At 29.9% G+C, this 22,530-nt stretch overlaps 1 protein-coding gene across 1 annotated transcript in view; it reads right to left on the bottom strand.

Moving 5' to 3' along the window:
• Nucleotides 1-22,530, bottom strand: part of LOC111641548 (probable isocitrate dehydrogenase [NAD] subunit alpha, mitochondrial) — an 81,658-nt gene that overhangs the window by 37,266 nt on the left and 21,862 nt on the right. Inside the window, exons 5-7 of the mRNA XM_023387728.1 lie at nucleotides 20,509-20,611; nucleotides 10,637-10,701; nucleotides 127-208 (exon numbers count right to left, since the gene is read on the bottom strand). Of these exons, the coding sequence (XP_023243496.1) occupies nucleotides 127-208; nucleotides 10,637-10,701; nucleotides 20,509-20,611 (250 nt within the window). The remainder of the gene's footprint in view (nucleotides 1-126; nucleotides 209-10,636; nucleotides 10,702-20,508; nucleotides 20,612-22,530) is intronic.

The raw sequence follows: 22,530 nt of genomic DNA, 5'->3' as shown, positions 1-22,530 counted from the left end.
ATATTAACATTATAATTTTTTAGTATTTATTTTTTTAAATTTAATTTTGAAAAGTTAATAAATTAACCTGTTAAATTATTAACTAGCTTATTATTTAATTAAACTCATATAACATTAGAGTCATACAGATTCAAATACTGCTCCATCTTGTCCAATATTTCCACTTGGAGTAACTCCTAGGCCACCAATAAGACCAGCACAAAGATCACTGAAAATGTAAACAAAAGATTAAACTATAAAGTTTGTGAATTCATTCATTCTAATATTTTCAATATAAACTAGTATTTTTTATTAATATTCACTTACTTATATAATACATATTCTGATAATGCTACTAAGGTGCTAATTCTGCTGATAAAAAGCTTAAAAAAATAATCTTGCCATAGGTTATTTCATTATGGCAAGATAACTTTTTAAAATTTTTTACTTACTGTATAATTTCCTAAAATAAAATTATTTAAACTGTATTTTGAAACTTTAATTATTCCTCGTATAATTAAAACTATTTGAGAAAAACACTGTATAAATTAAAAATACTAATCTGTATTCGAGTGTCAATAATTAACATATACCACTTTAGACCACTCTAGAGACAAAACTGTTAGAGATAAATCACTAAAATTTTGTAGGCATGTTTATCTTGGTATAGAAAAAGTATGGAATAAGTTTCAAAAATTTATTATACAGAATGTCTAAAGTGGCATACTTTAATTTATAGACATCCTGTACTGAACTAATCCCTGATTGAAAAATAGGAAATGGCATACTAAAAATCCTAATCAAAACATCAGATATTATGTCAAATGAAAAAGAATAGGCATGGTCAACTTGACTCGGACAAAAAATGCTGCAATAGGTAGACAAAAATTTTAAATCCATTTGATCTTTCTCATGTTTCAATAGATTCATATTTTCAGAGTAGCTGATATAGCATGACTTAGTATGTTGTCAATTTTGAATACAGTAGACCCCCTATAAAGCGGGTTCATATAATTTGGATTTGTATACAACGGCAAAAATATTGCGACTGTATTCATATAAACACGCTTAAATAGAGACTCCTATACAACGGTAAAACGTCATCGCCGACTAGTGTCGCGACAGGATTGATCGAATCTAGACCAATAGCAGATATTGCACAAACCGTTGAGTTTAAACGAGCAGCAGACCTACTAAAAACCATTTATTATTTAACGTCTATATAAATACAATAATTTGTAATTTTGGTAATAGACAGCCCGAACATACAGGGTCCCCTTGTACTAATAAATAAATATATAAATATAAATATTTAACGTCCATAAAAATTATATTTATATTAATGATATCGCCAAAGTTCAGCAAATTTTTCACAGAAAAATAATTTATCAGGAAATATGCACCCGCCATTTGATGTGCCGCTCCACGACGAAAACAAGCTTAAGCAATGGCGTCGTCGAATGGTGCACATTCGGTAAGTTTTTTTTGTTTATAGCATAGTTTATATGGATTATTCCCAAAAAATTATACGTGTTTTGGAAATGTTGAGTGAAATTAGTTTGGAATCGATTAATTTTATGGAAGAAAACCTTTCAAATAGCCATAGTCCGTAAACTGGATACGTGCCGGGCTGTGATTGGCTCATGTATTTAAGAACTCGTAGAACATGAATTTCATAAAGAACGGAACATATCTACCGTGTTATAGGGGGGTCGACTGTACTTTATACAATAGTATCAGTGAAATGCATGACTCTATATCACAGATAAGAATTAATTTATTTGAAAATAATAAATGACTTTTGTGAAATCAAATAAAGAACACTTTTTATTAGGAAGTCAAACAGATTCAAATATCATAAATGTTCAGAAAAACTAATTTTCATTTTCAGATTCTAAAGTAAAATTTTTCAATCTCCAATTACATCCCATGTAAATACAGTAAGACCCCGCTTAATGCTGATTCAATATAATGCGGTCTGCTCGAAACCTAAAAAAAGCTCAAAATTTACATCAATTCAAATTATCGCGACTTTTCATTGATTCGTATATAATATAATTATTTACAAATACGAACCAATCAGAAAAAGGTGGCAATTTGTTGTAGCACTATACTTCCCTTAAATCTATGTTTGTTTTGTGCAATTTTGGAAAAAATATAGCATCATGGATGCCATAAGCAATATTGACTTGGCTTGGCAAGAACTAACTGATAAATGCATAAACAGTGTGTGGAAGAAGTTATGGCTGAAAGTATCCAAGAATTCTCAATGAGAAGAGCCTATCGCTCTATCGTTAGGTTGACCAAATTGTCAACCTAATCAATACAGCAGGACTAGGAGATGTAGACGATATTGTTTATGGTCCTTTCAACTCCAACTCCTTTATTTAAGATATAAATAATAAATACACTGTATATTTTTTACATTGATTGAACGCATGTAACAAACAAGGCATTTCATCACTGTTAATTAACATGAATCATCAAACTACTTTTTAGAATCATAAGCTGCTAAAGTTCAGAGTCAGTCCATTTTTACTGACTCCAACTACAACTCCAGTAACTCAAGAATTGCTTTAAACTGCAACTCTGATTTCATAGTCCTACTTGAATACCACTGTTTTTCTGGCGGATATTTAAAAACTAAGCTATATTGTCTATTGAAAACATTATCCAGGCTATAGTTCTGTACTATTTCTGTTAAACATTTCAACCATTTCATGCAATCCTCCCCTTGCACTTATGCATTTTCACTAAGTGTTTTAATGAAACTATTCCATGCCTCGTCGTAAATTTATCAAGCCATTTGTGAATTTGTTTTGGCTGAATTTGATGCTAAATGTAATTATACTCATCTTTCTGACACAAAGTATGTTATGTCTACTACTTGAAGCTAGAGTGATTGGAGATGGCAATGACATAGCCTCATATGAGAGACTAGGGATAGGATGGAAAAGGAAATGACAAGATTCAGTTGGAAGGAGTCACTCAACAATATTAATTATACTAAAACATTTATTTACCAGTATTAAAGTTCATACAATATACATGTGCTCATTTTTATTTCAGCAAGAGAAACTTTAGAAGTGATAACTTATGTTTGTCATTGTCACAGAAAGAGAATTTATATACTTCCAAATATGAGAAATAATTCCCATATTGGACAGAAATGCTAAGTTGGGAAATATTCCTTGATATCAGGAAACAGTTCTTAATGAAGTAGAGCTTCAAATCTGGGCAATATTTCTCACATTGATTAGCACATACACAGTTCTTGAGGAGATCAAGCAGGAGAAGTTCAGAGATTGAGATCTTCAAACTCCATAATCCAGAGGCATAGGGAAGAACCCAAACAGGGTGGCGACTCAGTGAAATCAGCCTAAACTGTCATAGTTGAAGTCAGGATTGTCTAATCAGAAATTTAGAAAAAGAGTGATAATTCCTCAGAACCAACTGTGAGAAATTTATGAGAATAGGTCAGATAGGAAATATGTTTCCACTCTGTAGAAAGATGACATATTTTGGCTTCTGATAGATCATGTCATCAAAAGTTGTAATGTTAGGTTTAGTGAAATTTTAACAAAATTAGAGGTCTTTTTTTCCAATTCTCACGTACTTGTTGCTTTCTTTTAATTTGGTATATGTACGAACTGCTGGCTGAATTATTCAGCTTTCTCTCTAAGAAGTTTTCTATTAACAGGAATATTCTAGTCTCTACACTGTATAAACTTCTTCACAGCACATACTTTTCAGAATCTAGATACTCACATTTATACTTTATTTTTTTAAATGAACAAAATAATGTGATTCTGTCATTAAAGCTTTCCAAAATCTTATTTTTCAGATATGTAGAGAGAGCATTCAATAGAATGTCAAATTCTTCTACAATTTCTGATTGTTTTCTTTTTGCTTTTCTCCAAGGCCTTCATGACAGATATATTTTCTGTTATTAACAAACCCTCAAACTCTCAAACAAACAGAGGAAGTCATCTTTTCTTCAAAGCACAAATCCCTTGTCCAAAACCAGAAGTCTTAGATTCTACTTCTCTGTCCAGAAAAGAAAAAATATTTGTTACAAAATCTTTAATTTTCTCATTTGCGATTTCTATTTACTTTGGAATGAAAACAATCAATACACTGATAAACTGGTCATTAAAAATGATAAAAATGTCAACATGCAATTTACAGTAAAGCTTACACAGTATAAATGATTAAATCCAAATAAGGAGAAATACAGGGTGTAACAGGAAAGATGGTCACAACTTTAAGAAGTGATAGAACATGACAAAAGTAACAATTGTGTAATACAATGCATGGTGGAATGTGAAATGTAGATGCAGAAACACAGTAAGTACAAAGAACGTGGAAAACAAAAAGTCATTTTAATCACAGATATTTACAAGAAACAAAGTTTCATATTTACAAAAATTGTTCAAATAAATGACAACCAACTGCAATATATGCATCACAATGGCAACAGAGTGATTGGCATACACTTTGGTAGATTCCGGCATGTCACATACTTCCGCAGCAGCAACTTTAATTTTGGTGACAATGTTTTCAGAAGAGTCAATGGGTGTCTCGTGAATGAGACTTTTCAGATCTCCCCAGAGAAAGTAATTGAAGCAGGAGAGATCAGAGATCTATGGGGCCAAAGGATGGATCCACCATGTTCTTTGTACTTACTGTGTTTTCGTGTTCACATTTCGCATTCCACCATGCACTGTATTATAACAATTTTTACTTTGGTCAAGTTCTATCACCCCTTAAAATTGTGACATCTTTCCTGTTACACCCTGTATACATATAGATGAACTCATAAATTTGATTGGCCAATAACTTAGTAAGTTGTCAAATCACAGATGTGCTCATTGTATTTTGAAATTTTCAGAATGCAAAACTTAAAAAAAAAAAAAAAAAAAATTAAAAGAGTAGGATTTGATTAGTCAATTTACATTAAAAATAAAATCATTACTTGTACAGTACAAAATTCCATTACAATTTTGAATTTCATATTGTGAAATCCAAGGCATAATTCTACACAATATCAATCTACAACTTCAAGATGATAGCATCCATCTCCTTAAAAATGCATTAAAAAAAAATTACATATGAAATAAAGTATCTTGATCTTAAATTTTGAGTTAGCAAAATGTGATCTCAAAACTACTTCAACTTATAAAAACACAGAATATATGAGTTGGTATATCACTTAGTTTGTACAGAAGGTATCCTGAATGCTACAAGTTACCTTAACATTCTATCAAATAAGATATTACCATTTACAGTTACTGTTTTTGAAAGAGATAATGGCATTTTCCAAGAAGATAATGCTTGTTTTCACATGGTTTGTATGGTCCAAGAGTGGTTTGTGAGCATGATATTGAACTTTCAAGCATTATCCTAATCTCTAACTCTCCTGATTTGTTGCCTATTGAATATCTTGGGACCATGTGGATCAGTAGTTAAGACAACTAAAATAACAACAATACAATATCCAGGAATTATGGGACAGACTACAGTTCATATCTACCAGAACCTAATGGCTTCCATGCCATACTGGATGTCTGTTGTAACTGCTGTGAAAGATGGATATTTAAATTTGGTTTGGTTTGATGAAACATTGACAATGCAAAATGTGGGCGATCTGCCAAGGGAGGATACCTCCCAGGAGGACTTTCTATAGGAAGCTGACCCCTATTTAGATGTTAGAGATATAAAAAAACCTAGGAAGTTTATCTGGCTAGCCCATTAGTCAGATGTGAATCAACAACCAACTACTAATTTTCGGTGGTGTTATCCACTTGTCTGTTGGTAGATATGGATATTTGGGACAGTAGGTGAATGGTCATAATAAACTGATATGATAGTGTATATAATATATACACTATTAATTTCACATTAACTCAACTAAGTGAGAATAATGCTTGCATTATACAAACAAATTACTTACATAAAATATTTTATTCCTGTCTAAAGTTAATGTCCTGTCTACAGGACTATCTTTCACTTCTCTAATTGATTTTCATTAAAGCATACTTCATTGCAATCCATGTAAACATTTATATTATCAAAACATTTTAGGTTTTTGTACAGTATCATTACCTCAAAAAAGACTGAATGAAGAGTGTTGTCCACTTGTCTCTATGGCAGTTAATGAGCTACTTTTTACATCTAATGGAGTTTCTTCATACATGATAAATGCAAATAAGCATTCTTTGATGATAGATTTATAGATATTGGTACACTTGGAATGATTTATAGATTTACTTTTATTGTTGTTTGTACTTCTACCAATATTATGTCACTTGATTAAATGTATTAAAGGTATGAATAGGAGATAATTTACCTAATAATTATTTATTTGTCGGAAGATATATTATATATTCACTAATATTTGTAACCCAATGTACCCCTTGTAACTGGAATTTTTTCCAAATTACGCTAATAAACTTGAATTGAATTGAATATTGGTACACTTCAACCTCCAATTATATAATTTCACAAAAATTGTAACACTACTATAAAGTTTGTCTTCTGCATCCAGATTGAAAATATTTGGAAAAAATATTCAGAAAATTCCATAAAGCAAAACTTAATTATGTTTGTAATTTAAATATTCTGTGTTTTATTCTATGTATTTCTCTTTCTGAATATTAAATGGAAGCAATCTGTAAGTATTAAAAGAAAATGTTATACTGTTGCTGACATATACTATTGCATCTAGACTGTACATGTTCAGTACAAATAGTTGCATCTGTACTACACACATTTTCTCATCATTATTCTATAAACAATACAGTATAATAACTAATTGCAAAATATTTATATTCTTTTAAGTATAATAGGTAATCTAGAAATGGTTTAAAGTATATGATAGCATGTGCAAAGGTTATAAACAAATACTATGTCATTTTACATAAATCCCTTTTGTAAAACGGCATCTTCATATTTTGGTATCTGCATGGAGCCCTGGAACCAATTCCCACAGATACTGAAGAATGACTAACTAATTGGGTGAATGTAAATGCACAGACACAAAATGAAAAACCATACAATAAATTCTGGGAATATGTCTTAACCTTCCTTTAATAATTTTGCTAATCTCACTCCCACTCATTCACTCCTGTAGCACAAAGCATAGCTGTCTAAAGATCTGATGATATGAGCCTGTGTATGCAGAAATAGACAACAGCAATACAAACAAAGTAAAACACTAAGTATCTGTACTTTTTTCATGGTAAGAAAGACCGTAATCAAGGTAGACTAATTGAGGCACAGTGTTAGCAAAGTCTCTTCTATGTGGCTTACAAAATTGCGTTCTTTTTTAAAATTTGATTAGTTAATTTTGATAAAACTTTGCCATTTTCAGGCCTGGGAATGCCATTTTCCCTCCAAAAAAGTGAGTTGAAATATGGAAACAGAGAGTAAAACGAGTGTAATAGTGACAAAATAAAGTAAAAACATAGAAGGAAAACTCAGCAAAATATCAGTAAAAGTTGTTTTTTCTCTTTTTATTCTGTTATGGTTAAATACATCTTAAAAATTTCTATATACTGTAATACAGTAACCACTCGTTATATCAAGAATTCGGATATATCATGTTCTTTTGGTCCTCCAAATTTTAAAATACCAATTGCCATTGAATTTTATTTGCAACAAAATACAGTATTCACTTTTCTACCATTGTCCTTGAAATTACCACTGAAGGTGAAACAATAAATTCATCAAGATCTAAATATGCAAAACAGGTAGATATATCAATTGTCATTTGTTTCCTTTTGATATTAAAACTTATTTATTTATTAGTTTTAAGTACTATCTCCTCACTTACAAGTTTCTGTGAATTCGAAATTTCACACCTTTATGTGAATTGACACAATACAGTCAATTCACAGCATAATGTGTAAGGAAAAGATTTCTTTAATTCTGAACAGAAAGTTTTATACAGTAGTAACTTTATTTTGCTTTCTAGAGAATTTTTACTCTCTGTAATTTTATAAGCTTTGATGGTTCTATTATATGCTCCATAGCTAAACACCAACCGAATGCCGAAAATCTATCGGGCTAGTTTAAATTAATTAATTTTATTTATAATTATTAATGTTAATAAGAGATGGCACCTAACGCTTACCTCTAGAACCAAACTGGTTACGTAATTCATTTAGTAATTAGCCTTAAACTAGCCCGATAGATTTTTGGCATTCAGTTGGTGTTTAGCTATATTATATATCGGGTTTAGCGATGTTTGTATATATGTTCCATATTTATTTTTGAAACTTTTCAATTACAGCATTTATAAGTTTTACTGAAAAACAAATTACAGAAATTTTTAATAAGCAATTTATTGTGAAAATAAATAATTTATTTATTGTGAAAATAAATTGCCCATACTGTATAATAAAATTGCAACTGATATTTTGTTTTTATATCAACAGTATTTGTCTTTAAATGTCATTGTTAAAGAAACAATGCTAAATGGACATTGGTGGTATTGATGTTTACGTAAACGTCAATTTAATACGATATAACCAAGAATAAAGTTCAGTATTGAAAAACTAAGCTTATTTTATATCAAAAACACTTGCTGATGAAAGAATGGAGGCTAGAGATTGCATAGCATGTATAATCTGTTCAGTATAAGCCCAGAATTTTTAGTACTAGATTATATTGTGCTGTTTCTTTGTCTCCCGACAAGCGCGATATAACAAGAAGCTACTGTATTTCCAGTAAACCATAAATACTTAAAAAGTCTTTGGCATCTGTAAATAATCAGTAATGAAAAATGATGTTCCTTTATTCTGATTATTCTGATGTTTTCAGCTTCCTTCTTTTTTTGGTTCCTTTTGCTTTTAAACACTTTTAACACTAACAAGCATTACATGTGCTGCCCATACTCATTCATGTTCTTGCTGTTAATGGCCTTCTCCACTTCTTTTTTTGTTTGCTGCTTTTAACAAAACTTGGCCTGTCGCATGTATTTCACTTTCTTCTACTTTTTTCTGGTTTAAGCACTCTTTCCAGCATTGATGCTCTATCAGGAGGAAGTGCGCAGAGTGAAATTGAAAATACCCGTTCCACATCAGCATTGCCATGAGAGAGAGGGTCAATGCTGATTTCACTAATTTGACTACACTGGGCCATCTATCATGATCAAAAACTTTATTTTTTTACTGGTTCGACACGTGTAAATATTAATTTCAAAATAAATTAATAAATCTGAAATAAACAGATTTCAAATAGTGTAAATAAAATAATGTTTTATTAATGATTTCATAAATAACAAAGAACTTTTTCCTGCAGATGAATAAAAAGTGACATCGTTACAATGTTGTTAACCTTTTGGGAAGTGTGTGAAAATTTTTCCTGCCAGCAATCACATGTTTTACTTTTTACAACACTGAAAATTTACCAAGTAAATTAAAAGATTCAATGTGTAAATATGAATTTACATTTTTGTTTACTTTTTTAGTCTCAATTAATGCACACTTATAATCAGCACAAGAGAAGAGATTAAAAAATGGATATTTCACAAATAAAGTAATCACAAATTTTATGAAAATAATACTACACGGAATAATTATAGTTGTAGTCAATTTACACATACATTTAGGAATATATAGATGTGATTAAACGTTAACAATATGCTATGAAATCATTAAAATAACTTTATTTTTTAAGTGCAAGAAAGACTTTCTACATACGTGAAAGGAATTTTTGTTTCCTATAACCTAACAACACTAAGCGGAAGTTGCAGTTTTGAGTCCCACTCAGGGCTGAGTATTTTCTTCCAGAATTTTCTAGTCCGATAGTCTTGGCAAATCGTTTGGCTTTAAAATTATTTTTGATTGGTCCCACATCTTAACTGAGCATGAGGAAATGATCAAAAAAGTGAGAAAGTGAGAAAATGACCTGAAAGGTGAGAAAAGTGAGGATACTTTAGAAAAGTGAGTACAAGTGAGAAAAGTGAGTGACTCTGAGGCCTGCATTTTCCATTAATTGCAATGAGGAATCCAAAAATGTAATAAAAAAAAAAAGGTGGTTCATGACTTCATTTTCAAGATATGGTGGAGTCAAAGTGACAATGTCCAAGATCTCTGATGTGATAGAGTTTGCCTAACAAAATTTAGGGGGCAAAAATTTTTTAAAAATCAACATTGTGTATGTCTAATGGAAAATTTGCTGGATTAACATCACACAATTTTTATTTAGCTGCTACTTTTATAGGATGCCTGATTAATGAATTTCGACTGTAGTATAAGGACTATCTCAAAGTAACAAGTTTTAAAAACAAAAACTTTGTAAATATAAATCTTAGAATAATTTCTCACTTTCAAATATCTATATTATAAAAATTTTAGTAAGAAATATAAATTCAAAATCAAGATTATGTAAGAAATGTTTCTTATAAAAATATTTTAAAAATGCTATTATTATATTAGAATGCAAACAACACTCACATTTTTGAAAAAAATCCAAAATGTAAGTGATTATGCCATTCAAATGAATAACATAGAAACTCACCATCAAGAAATAACATTTAAATTTTAGTATTACAGTACTATTTAGATTAACTCTTCCACATTATGTCCAATATATATTAATTACATATTTTAAAACAATCAACAATAGATTAAAAAATTTCACTTATAATTACCTCAATATATCACCATATAGATTTGGCATAACTAGGACATCAAATTTTGATGGATCCTGTACCATCTATAATAATTGAAACATGTTTTTCAGAAAAATTTCTTATTATTATTATTATTACTTATTATTGGTGCATGTGTGTTAAAGCCCCACATGCGATGTCACATTCCAATGTCACACCACACTGTTGTGTCACACAATATCAAGTTTCTTATGAAATCATATAGCTGATTTGGAATACAAACTCAAAAGAGTAAATTAAAGTGAATAAAATTAAAATATAAATAATAATTATTTGTTTCAAAAGCATTAAAAATATTGTTTTTGTATTTAAATATAAATTTACATATCTAAATATATAAAATTGCTTATCCTGACTGACTGACTGAATGACTCACTGATTCATCATCGCCCAGAGCAAACCGCTTAACCTAAAGAGGTGAAATTTGGTAGACAGTTAGGGTATGTCATGGAAATGCACACTAAGAAGGGATTTTTCAAAATTCCCTAGCGGCCAGGAGAGGGAGAAGATTTAGTCTTCATCAAGTACTTAGGTGTATTAAATTAATAACATTTCAGACATTGTTATACAGTGGTACCTCAGGATACTAAATTAATCCATTCCGAAACTGAGATTGTATCATGAAAATGTGTAAGGTGAATCATTTTTCCCCATATGATTACATGTAAAACCAAATAATTCGTTCCAACATGAAAAACACTCTCAAATTAAAGCTAAGTAGTACATTGAAAAAAAAAAAAAAAAAACTTTAGTAAGGAAAACACTGAAAAAGGCATTTTGTAGTTGTGAATGTATAAATAACTATAATAGAATAATAATTGATTAAAAAAAATGTAGTTTTGTTTGCACTTTACCTTTGAGGATAGACGTCGGTGGAGGTGTAAACTGGTGGAGGAGGAGAGGGAGAAGGAAATGATACTAAAACTTAACTTACATAACATAATGTAACAATAACTTAAAAATAACTTAACACTAATTTTTTTAACTTTTCTGTTTTATATATATTTTATAAATATTTTATTCACTGCTTTTTGCCATATTTCCTTCACTTCCACCAGCACTTTAACGCGGCTGGATGGCTGAGCAGTCAAGGTGGCAGCCTACCGCTCTGGGAGACTCGGGTTCGAATCTGAACGAGTCGAAAAATCCGTTTTCGGGGGAGCCATTCAGATATGTCTGGCCCCGTCCCTCACCACCCAGCAGCCCCATTGTGGGCCTGGCCGAAACCATAATGGGCTCGCAAAAAGAGGCACTCTTAGTGCCCACAGGGCGGAAAGAGCACAAAAAATCAAAGAAAGAAAAAAAAAACACCCCAGCACTTTCACTTCACTGGATAGAGGTCGCTCGGTAAAATATCTATCCAAAGAGGTTTGGCTTTGCCTAGTTTTTAAAATGTTTCTAAAATGACTTAGGCAAATGTCATTACTCCCAGCAGCAATACGGCCAGTGTGAACTTTTTCGGAATGTTTCTTTTCAATAAAATCAGTCACTTTCTGATAATACTTCAAGATTTCCTTTATCAAGCAAGATCCTTCCACGACGAACCATGCATGCGGACTGAGACCAATGAACAGAAGTGAATAAAAAATGGCACTGCGAACTAATGTAACGTCGTATGGTGAGTTTTTGTTCATACTGTGGAGCAAAATTATGTTCAAAATTCATGTCATACCCTGAAAATTTCGTATGCTGGGGTACCACTGTAAATATTTTTATCTATTTTGATTTTAAAAATGTTCAAACCGTTTTAAATTTGAATTTGTTAATGCACATTGGTTCGATTATAGAACGATTGTAAACGTTCCAGAAAATTGATCAAATTGAAAATAGTTCGTTTGATTCTCGGCAATTCTCATCATTCTCAGCAGTAGAAGTTATATAACAATTACTATGGTTGTTGAAATACTGATTATAAATGGGGTTTGCTTGCAAAAGTCGCAAGTAACAGTTAGTTTTTAATATTTTTAATAAACAATTAATATTGAAAACAACTGTTACCTATAAGTATACAGATTAGTATATCATTTCAGCATTTCAGGACAGAGGTACTGTTGTGGAAAATGATTCATTTTTTGCTAAATTCAATTTGTTTACAACTGAAGATAATCTCATTTATTTTCTGTAGAAATTTTGCATATTATATTCTCAATTTTTTTCAAAAAGAATAACAAAATTAAGTTACATTAAGAGTGTAAAATAGATGGAGACATAAAAATCAATTTGTAGGTGTAATTTTGGTGTGCAGTCTGATACATGGATGCACAGATCAATGGTTAGTTTCATCATTTCTTTTAGATTTAACTTTTGTTGGACTGAGGAATTAATGTCATCTAAGTTTTGAATGTAACATTTAAATATGACTCATTACAATTGAATTACAATTTAAATTGTAATTCTAGTAGTATTAAGTAAAAGTTTTAATGTATTGAGTTCACGGGTTGGATGTCACACCAACTTATGTCAATCAAAACTTCCAAGAACGTCAGTCTATGAGAAAAAGTTTTAATGTAATAATAATATAAAAATGTAATTAATTGTAATCTTTTAGCAAAATCATCCTTGTTAAATACAAATAAATTTGAATTTTAGAGTAATGTTGTTTTGTATCAGAGTCAAAAAGTACTCTGAGACACAGCATGACATTAGAATGCAACACATGAATCAATGCAACATGCAGGGCATGTTGTTTAACACACATGTATCTTATTATTATTTAGATGTAAAAATTAACAAGTAATTACTATTACAAGTATATACAATGAAATTAAACTGTAAATTGAAAATAATGCTTAATTAAAAAATTAACATATTTCTTTAGTAAATTTATAATGAAAAATAAGATATGTTTAATGAGTAATCAGATACTTGAGTATTTAAATATTTCAGTACCTTTACCTACAGCTATTCATTTAACAGACCTGAATTCTATTGCAAGAAAGTCAATATTATCTACAATGAAGAAAAAACTTTTCAAGTGATAAAATTTATTAAAAATAAATCATGCTAAACATTTATTAATCAATCTATCTAGCCACTTTATTATCTGCTTAACTGAAAGTTTTTTCTAACAGATTGTAATTATTATTTCAATTCTTAAAAAGTAAACTTTATAAACAAAAATTTTATCATCACTGCTGGGTTAAAACGAAAGTTTAGACATATCATATATAACATATTTTTCCAATTAAAAAACTATTGCTTTGAAAGAGTGAAAAATGCTTTTTTTACACATTAAAATTTATTAATAAATAGTCTATTATTAAAATGACAGGTTTGAATTGATTAAAACAATAACAAAACTGGAATCAAAATTAGAATAATTCAGAAACTGACTTTTATTATAAAAATTATAATAATAAAAAACTGAGAAATGATGATGATAAAATAATACTATTAAATTGATTTTTTAAATTTTATTTTCACTTTTACATTAGTATCATTAACCATTTTCATTCAAATCAAGAATGTGATAAGAAACAGACCAGGTGGGTAAAATATTTATAAAGTTTTTTGAAAATACGATTTTATAAATTTAAAAATTTGATTTTAACTAATAATAAAATAATGTTAAAAGCATAAAATTATTGTATATTGAATGTAAATTGTTTACTTTGCTGATTTATAAGATCAAATACAGCGAAATTTATGATATTTATATATTATAACTTATACAGCATCCGATATTTAAAAATATGTTGACAGTTATAATTCTATACAATGCATTCTAAACTTAATTTGTTAGAATTAAGCATTAATAAAACACAATTTTGTGTGTTATTGTATTCTATAAAACAAATATGAATTTATGACTTTTAAACCAAAGAAAAGATCCAGAACAAGTTCTGTATCTTGTAATTGGTAGAGTTATAAACCATAAATCACATTAATCTGGTTAAAAATAGATTTTGATTAATGTAAAATTTTGATAACTAAATAATTTTTTTATTTTTTTGCTTTTTTTTTTATACAACAGCTTATTAAACTGCATTGGGTATTTAATTTTCTATATATATATATAAATTTTAAAATATTAAAGGTATATATGTACAGCTATGAAAATAATTATACAATTATAGAAGATACAAAAATGGTAGATTTTTATCAGAATGTAGTGCAATGTGGTTATCATGATTTTAACCCTTTGTACTGTACAGCACATATGTGCTCCCTCATGCACCATCTAATTAGTTCTAACTAGACACAGGCACTTTATTTGCCTTCTTGTTTCGATGTAATAAAAATGGATAAGTCTACACAACTTTAAAGTACTTTATTTGTAATATTTGTATTGTTCACATTAAAAATGTTGCTGGTGAAGTTTTGGACTAATCACAACTATTTATAACAGAAGAAGGTTATGGATCCAGAATATGACAAATTCTGAATTCCACAACCAGCCAGTAATTAAGTTTAAAATTAACTTGGTGTGTTTGAGTAAAAACAAAGAAAGGCAATGTGACAAGATGGTGACAATTGAGAAGCTGACCACTATTGAAAAACTGAAATTACAACTTGTTCTTGTAGTGATTTAACATGAAAATGTTGCTGATGAAATAAGATCTGTGGCCATCAATAGAATCACTAATAACAGATGGAAACTTATGCCAAAGTGCTTTGGAAACAATAGCCTGTTCAAGACCATGTGAAGATAGATATACAACACTGTTACATAGAAGAGAGGCAAGGGACACAATTGCAAGTCAATACGAGGATAAATGTATGTTAAGAAGACAATAACTGAAAAAAGAATTGTAATCTATTGAATACAATACATACTCAAGTTTGAAACAATCATCATCACAATCCATGGGATCAGTGCCTGTTGGAGTCTGATATCATTTTCACCATCCTTTTTTTACCTCTCTCTGTCAAGTGTATAGTGAATCAGCTCCTGAGTACTATTGTGCCATTCCTTCACATAATCCACCCATCCCCTATGGGACTTGCCTCTTTTTTATTTGTCCCCTCATTTAATTGCAAGAGTTATGATTTTGATTCCTCTTTTGTCACTCATTCCATAGATGTAACCAAAGAGGCTGAGTTTCTTTGGATGACCCATTGAAATAGTGTTTTCTTTGATTAGACTCTTCTCTGCAACAATATATTAAGCAAATTCAAAATTTAATAGATCAATTGAGGCAAACTGCCTTTACCTATTTAAAATGGTCTTTTTATATATAGAAACAGGAAGGCAAGTAACATGTCTGTGTCTAGTTAAAACTAATTAGACAATGCATGAGAGAACACAGTGTACAAAAATTTAAAGTCACATGATGGCCATATTCCATAGCCAATACCCCACTTGACTACCAAAAATAAGATATATTAGAAACATTATTATCCCTCAAGTCCCAGCAAAATCAGAACATAACTTATATTTATTTGGGCTTAGTTGCTTTGTCAGCACATCTGTAAGAATGTTTGCTCTGGTTATGTGTTTCAATTTAATACTACAGTAGAGCATCAATTATCCCAGTCAATTGAGGACTCGGGTTGGTCGGATAACTGAAAAAATCGGATAACCGAAAATAATGAAAAAAAATACATTATTACTATAGTATATTAGTTAGTATATTAGTATATCGCTGTTAATTAGTTAAATGTAATTAGTATATTAGTATATCGTTAACCTACTTTGCGTTGAATTTTCCTCAATGTTAAGCCTAACAATTTTTTTTAAAATAATAATCATCACTATTGTATCGTTAAAAATTATTTTTAAATTATTTTATTGCTCACAAAACAAACAACCACTCATAATTAGAAAATTAAATCTTGTTTAAATACTGGCTTCCCTTTCATGGTTGAGCTAGTGTTGCCAGCTAAAACATGCAAAAATTTAACAAAAATTATATTAAAGTAGCCAAGATATAGCCAAAGATTGTAAGTAGCATCACTAGCAGACATTTGAAATTTGCTGACTAGAACGGTCAATTAACCGATGTGACGGTTAATCGGGGGTTGGATAATCGATGCTCTACTGTATTAGATTTTACCAAATCATTCACAAAACACAATCTAACATCAATGTGTTTAGCATTCCTATAATTCCCTTTGCTGTCACAATGCAAATAGCTGCACAATTATCTGAATGAATTAAAATGGGTTCTTCCCTGAACTCGTTGTGATCTCTACAAACATATTTTTAACCGTGTTGCTTCTTTGGAAGCTTCAGCTATTTCAACACATTCAGCTTTACATGCAGATAGACTAATTGTTGCCTGCAGTTTTACCAGCTAATTAAACTGCTTCCTAACTTAAACAGAATCCTGAGTAAAATTTTCTATCTGATTTGTTCCTGTCAAAATCTGCATCACAATATCCTATCAGTTTTGAAGTATTGTTTCTGTAGAAAACTAATTTTCTTTTCAAGTTCCTTTTAAGTATTTTAGTGCCCTTTTACAGCATCCCAGTGGCTCTTACCCTAATTATTATTATATTTACTTAGTTTGGAGATTACATGAGAGATGTCAGATAGTATCATAGCTGATAGGAACTAGGTTTTAAAAAATAATGTTCACTTGTTATTCCATGAGAAAACTATAATATACAAACAAAAACTAAAAGTAGGAAACTGAACTTCTACCTAAAAATGACAGTTGTTAAATATCCTTTGAAATGGGAACTACAAGTCATATTAATTGACAACATGATTGAAGCAATCCAAGACTTATATTGCTATATCCTGTACATACCAAACATATTTACAGTATGTTACAAAAGTATAGGAACACCAAAAATTTTGTGTTTTTTCAAAATTTATTTTGAAATTATTACTGAAAATATTATTAATTATTTTATATCATTATTTTAATTATTTTATCAGGTTTTTACAATTCATAAAGCAGCATTCATAAATGTCTTTTTCACAAATATTCATTTTTTGATGTGTTACAAATAGTGTTGCAACGAATAGTATATTTGGCCTTAGGCCAAATACCGAATATTCTGCCAGGAGCGTGGCCGAATAGCCAAATATTCAGCCAAACTATTCGGCTTGATTAATGCATGTACAAAAATTGGCGTGCAAACCACATTATGGCAAGAACCTGCTCTCCACTGGCCCACTGTCACTACGCTTCGCCAATCGTGTTAATTCTTGACAGCTGTAGCGGACAGACAAGAGCGGCATGGCTGTATGTGATAAATGATGATATCAAATGTGAATAACAATGAAATGACCTACACGTGTAAATAACGGAAAAAGAACAGAGAAAGACAGCGAAGTGAAAATGTGAAAATATGAAATTGAGTTGATAACATAATCGAACAAGTCAAAGCAGCTTATTGGCGCAAAATTTGCGGCCGTCAATGCCAAACAAGTGTTGTCATAGACTTCTGAAAGCTAAATGCTTGTAATGAAAGTCACTTAGCATGCACGGGCGAAAGCCTGGAACCGTTCGGGCTATCAAGCTGTCTCAAATCTGTGAAATCATAACTGTGACATATACTGATGTCCTATGTGTCTCTTTTCTCCGTTATCACCAGGCTATGAGTCATGTAATTATAAAATGGAAAAACTACGAATCTAAAGTATCGTGAACGTGTATTATGATGTATGCATAGGCATACGTGGACTAGAGAGATAGAGGAAAGAGAAAGGAAAGAGCAAAGACGAGCACTTAAAAAGGATAGACATGGTCAGACCCTCAGATGTGTGTGACGATTCTCAAATGAATAGGTATGTACGTGTGCTGATATTTGTAATTATAAATTGTAAATACATGTGACTAATAATATATTTTTTTATTTTGTGCATGTTATAAGTTATAAATAAATATAAACAAACAACACTAACCTGATAACATTAAATCTAAATACCAAAATGATTAATTTACTGTGTTTTTGTTATTTCTTATTCCTGTTTTTAGGTATTCGGTATTCGGCCGAATAGCAAAAAATAGGCCAAATACCGAATAGTAACCGAATATTCGTTACATCACTAGTTAAAAAAGTATAGGTACGCCACTTAAAAGTCTCTTAAAAATTAATTTATCATAATAATAATTAAAATTATCCCCACTAGAGTGAGATGTCATCATTTTTAACTGTCATAGTGGCTTTTTTGAATGTTTTATTGAATGTTATATAAACATTTTCAACAATGCCTCGTGGAACTGTACTTCAGGAGCTAGAAATACATAGAATTTATTATTTGAGTGGTTCAGGCAAGTGTCTGAGGCAAATTGCTGCAGCTGTAAATAGATCTATGAATGCTATGCAAAATGTTTTGCAAGGTAAAAATTATGGGCAAAAAAAAAAAGTCAGGATGGCCTAAATGTTTAACATTCAGAAATGAAAGATGCGTTTTGAAGCTTATAACTAATAAAAACATATCAACAAGACAAGCTGCTGCTGAATAATCAGTAGATGTATCTCATGCGACTGTTTGAAGAACTTTAAAAAACAATGACAATGTAAATATTTAAAAACGAAGTTGAAACTACCTTTAACTGCCAAACATAAATCAATGTGTTTAATTAAACTGGGCTAAAGACAGGATAGGATGGGCTGAAAAATGGCAAGAAATAATGTTTAGTGATGAGAAGAAGTTTAATTTAGATGATGGGTTTTCATATTATTGGCATGATTTAAAAAGAGAAAGCAGAGTTAAAATAAACCAGCAACAAGGGGGTGGGTCTGTAATGATTTGCTGTGGTTTTGGATGGAGAGGTAAAACTGATTTAGTATTTGTTGACATAAATATGAACTCAGAAAAGTATCAAGAATTATTGTATGATAATATGATTACATTTGGTGCATTAATGGAAGTTTCAACAAGATAATGCTTCCATTCATGCCTCAATGTCAACAAAAAATTGGGTTAAAAAAGAAAATGTTGATGTAATTGACTGGCCTTCACATAGTCCAGATTTAAATTCCATTGAAAATTTATGGGGGATTTTAGCAGCCATTGTTTATAAAAAAAAAGAACCAATACAAATCTGTAAATCAATTGAAAATTGTAATAATGGATGCATGGTATGAAATTAAGGATAAACAATTAAAAAAATTATAAACTCCATGCCTAACAAAATTTTTCAAGTAATTGTACCCAAATGGGGTGAAACCAAACACTAAAAGTGTTTAAAATACAGTGGAGCATCGATTATCCGACCCCTGATTAACCATCACATCGGTTAACCGACTGTTTTAGTCGGCAAATTTCAAATGTCTGCTAGTGATGTGGCGCTACAATATTTGGCTATGTCTTGGCTATTTTAATATAATTTTTGTTAAATTTTTGCGTGTTTTAGCTGGCAACACTGGCTTGACCATGAAAGGGAAGCCAGTGTTTAAACGAGATTTAATTTTCTAATTATGAGTGGTTGTTTGTTTTGTGAGCAATAAAATAATTTTAAAATAATTTTAACGATACAATAGCGACGATTGTTACTTTAAAAAAAATTTGTTAGGCTTAACATTGATGAAAATTCAATGCGAAGTAGGTTAACGATATACTAATATACTATACTAATAATGTATTTTTTTCATTATTTTTGGTTATCTGATTTTTTCAGTTATCTGACCAACCCGAGTCCCCAATTGAGTCGGATAATCGATGCTCTACTGTATATTTAAAAATTATTTTTATGTAATTTTAGAAAGTGTACCTATACTTTTGTAACACATCAAAAAATGAATATTTGTGAAAAATAAATTTATGACGCTTTAATGAAATGTAAAAACCTGATAAAATAATTAAAATAATGATAAAAAATAATTAATAATATTTCCAGTAATAATTTCAAAATAAATTTTGAAAAAACACAAAATTTGTGGTGTTCCTATACTTTTGTAACATACTATAGTATAATTTTCATTTCATCAATAAATATTTTAAGACTTACATTTAAACACAAAGTATCAAGATACATCTCATCATATTTAATATTTGGATGTTTTTCTGCAACTTTACGACAACACTGAAGAAAAAGACCATCAGACATCCTCCTATTAAAAAAAATTAAATAATATTTATTATTTACATAAAATTATATCCAGAGAAAATACAAATAATCAAATAAACTTGGTGTTACAGAAAATAATGCAACTATCCATTTAATTACTAGATTTATTGGTGAAATATAGAATAAATCTTTCAGTTTGTTGTCAGTAATTTGCTTTATGTTAACTTGTAGTAATAATTGAAATAATGTTCAATATTCATGTAAAAAAAGTCAATTTCACAGAATAAGCATTATTTAAAAATTATGAAATCTGCTAGGTAAAAATAAATTATTGTTTTATGTTTACTTATATCATAATAAATATGCACTGTACAGTAGATATATGTTCCCTGATTATCCAAGATTCTGCATTATCTGAGGCAAATCGGTAAATACTATTTTTCTTATAAATTCATAAAAGAAAGTTTAAAACTATAACATGCATTACAAAATAGTTTGTTTCTGATAACTTTTATCATTTAACTTCATTATGAGACAATCATTCATATTAAAATATAAGAACAATAATGCATGCATTTTTTAATTTGTAAACTGTTTAATAAAATTATTAAAATGGAACAGCTATAACTATGAGTAAAGGTTTCTTCTTCCAATACTGAGACTAGTGATTTTTATTATGTCTTTCTTAATTACCTGGAATAAACAGTAACTAAGATTTTTTTAAATTTAAAATTTGTAGCCTGAAGACGGAATAGAAAATACTTACCAATCCGAAATGCATTGTTAAATAGGTGAATAAAGTGAATTGTTTTAATGTTAGTCTCTGTTTATTTCAGATAATTATGAAAGACATGGTATAGATCACTAGTCTCGTTATTGGAAGAAGAAACCTTTACTCATAATCTATTTGTATTTGGCTGATTACAAAATATAAACACAGCAAGCCCTTAATTTAAAAGAAAAACAATTTGTCCTAAAGGAAGAATTTAGAACTTGTTTTTATTAACAAATAGATTATACTTAAAGGTTAAATCAATAAGCATAAATTATTCAATATACATTACATTATAATAATATTTTATTCATATTTATACATTATAACACTTTAATACATCACTCATCCAGAAGAAAAGTGTCACAACTCAAAAAACATAATTTTTCATGAGAAGCAATTTAAGTTTGGTGTTACATATTCAATTAATATTATCAATACAGTCATTTGTGTCATCTACCAGTTATTTCTGTAAGATAATCTGTGACACTCTTCCAACTAAAAATTTAGCTAATTTCTATTCATTCAATTCAAAATACAAAACAGAATTTTTTTGTGATGTGTCACTTTTTTTCCTGGATGAACAACATGCTTTACATTCTAAGTTTGTTACTAATATATGTTTTTAAAATTTCCAATATTCAATTTAATGGACTTTTGGCCATAGCAGACATCTTTGCCCAATTAGTCCATTAAATTGAGGGCTTACTGTGTAATGATTATTAGTAAAATTAAAAGTTGGTAAATTCAATTGATAAATTAATACAGTATCTCTGAATAGCAGACACCATTGGGACCAAGAAATTTGTCCGCTATTCAGACAAACTTCTTTTTCTCGAGTAGTACATGCTAGCAGCTCTACTGTATCTTAACCTGGTCAACATATAGTGAAGAATATGATGGATTACAAAAACATCAAATTTGCATTGGGAATGTGAATATACCAAAAAGTACATGTAGTATACAGTGGGTGATCGGTTAACGAACAGATCGCATAACGAACACTTTCGCGAAAGATTTTTATGTTCGGACAACGAACACATGATCGGATAACAAACACCCCACAGAACAAACACAAGAAGAAGCGACGTAAATTAACGAATACCGATTGGTCTTCCCTTGTCTTCGGGCAACAATTCGAAACTTTTTGGAGTGTGGGAGACGTCGCCATCGACGCTCAAGCCGATATA

Source organism: Centruroides sculpturatus, unplaced genomic scaffold (assembly GCF_000671375.1).
Source record: "Centruroides sculpturatus isolate CEXI.00-Female unplaced genomic scaffold, Cexi_2.0 scaffold1481, whole genome shotgun sequence".
Lineage (NCBI taxonomy): Eukaryota > Metazoa > Arthropoda > Arachnida > Scorpiones > Buthidae > Centruroides > Centruroides sculpturatus.
Note: the sequence above shows the minus strand (reverse complement) of the source record. Positions and strands in the feature narration are given on the sequence as shown.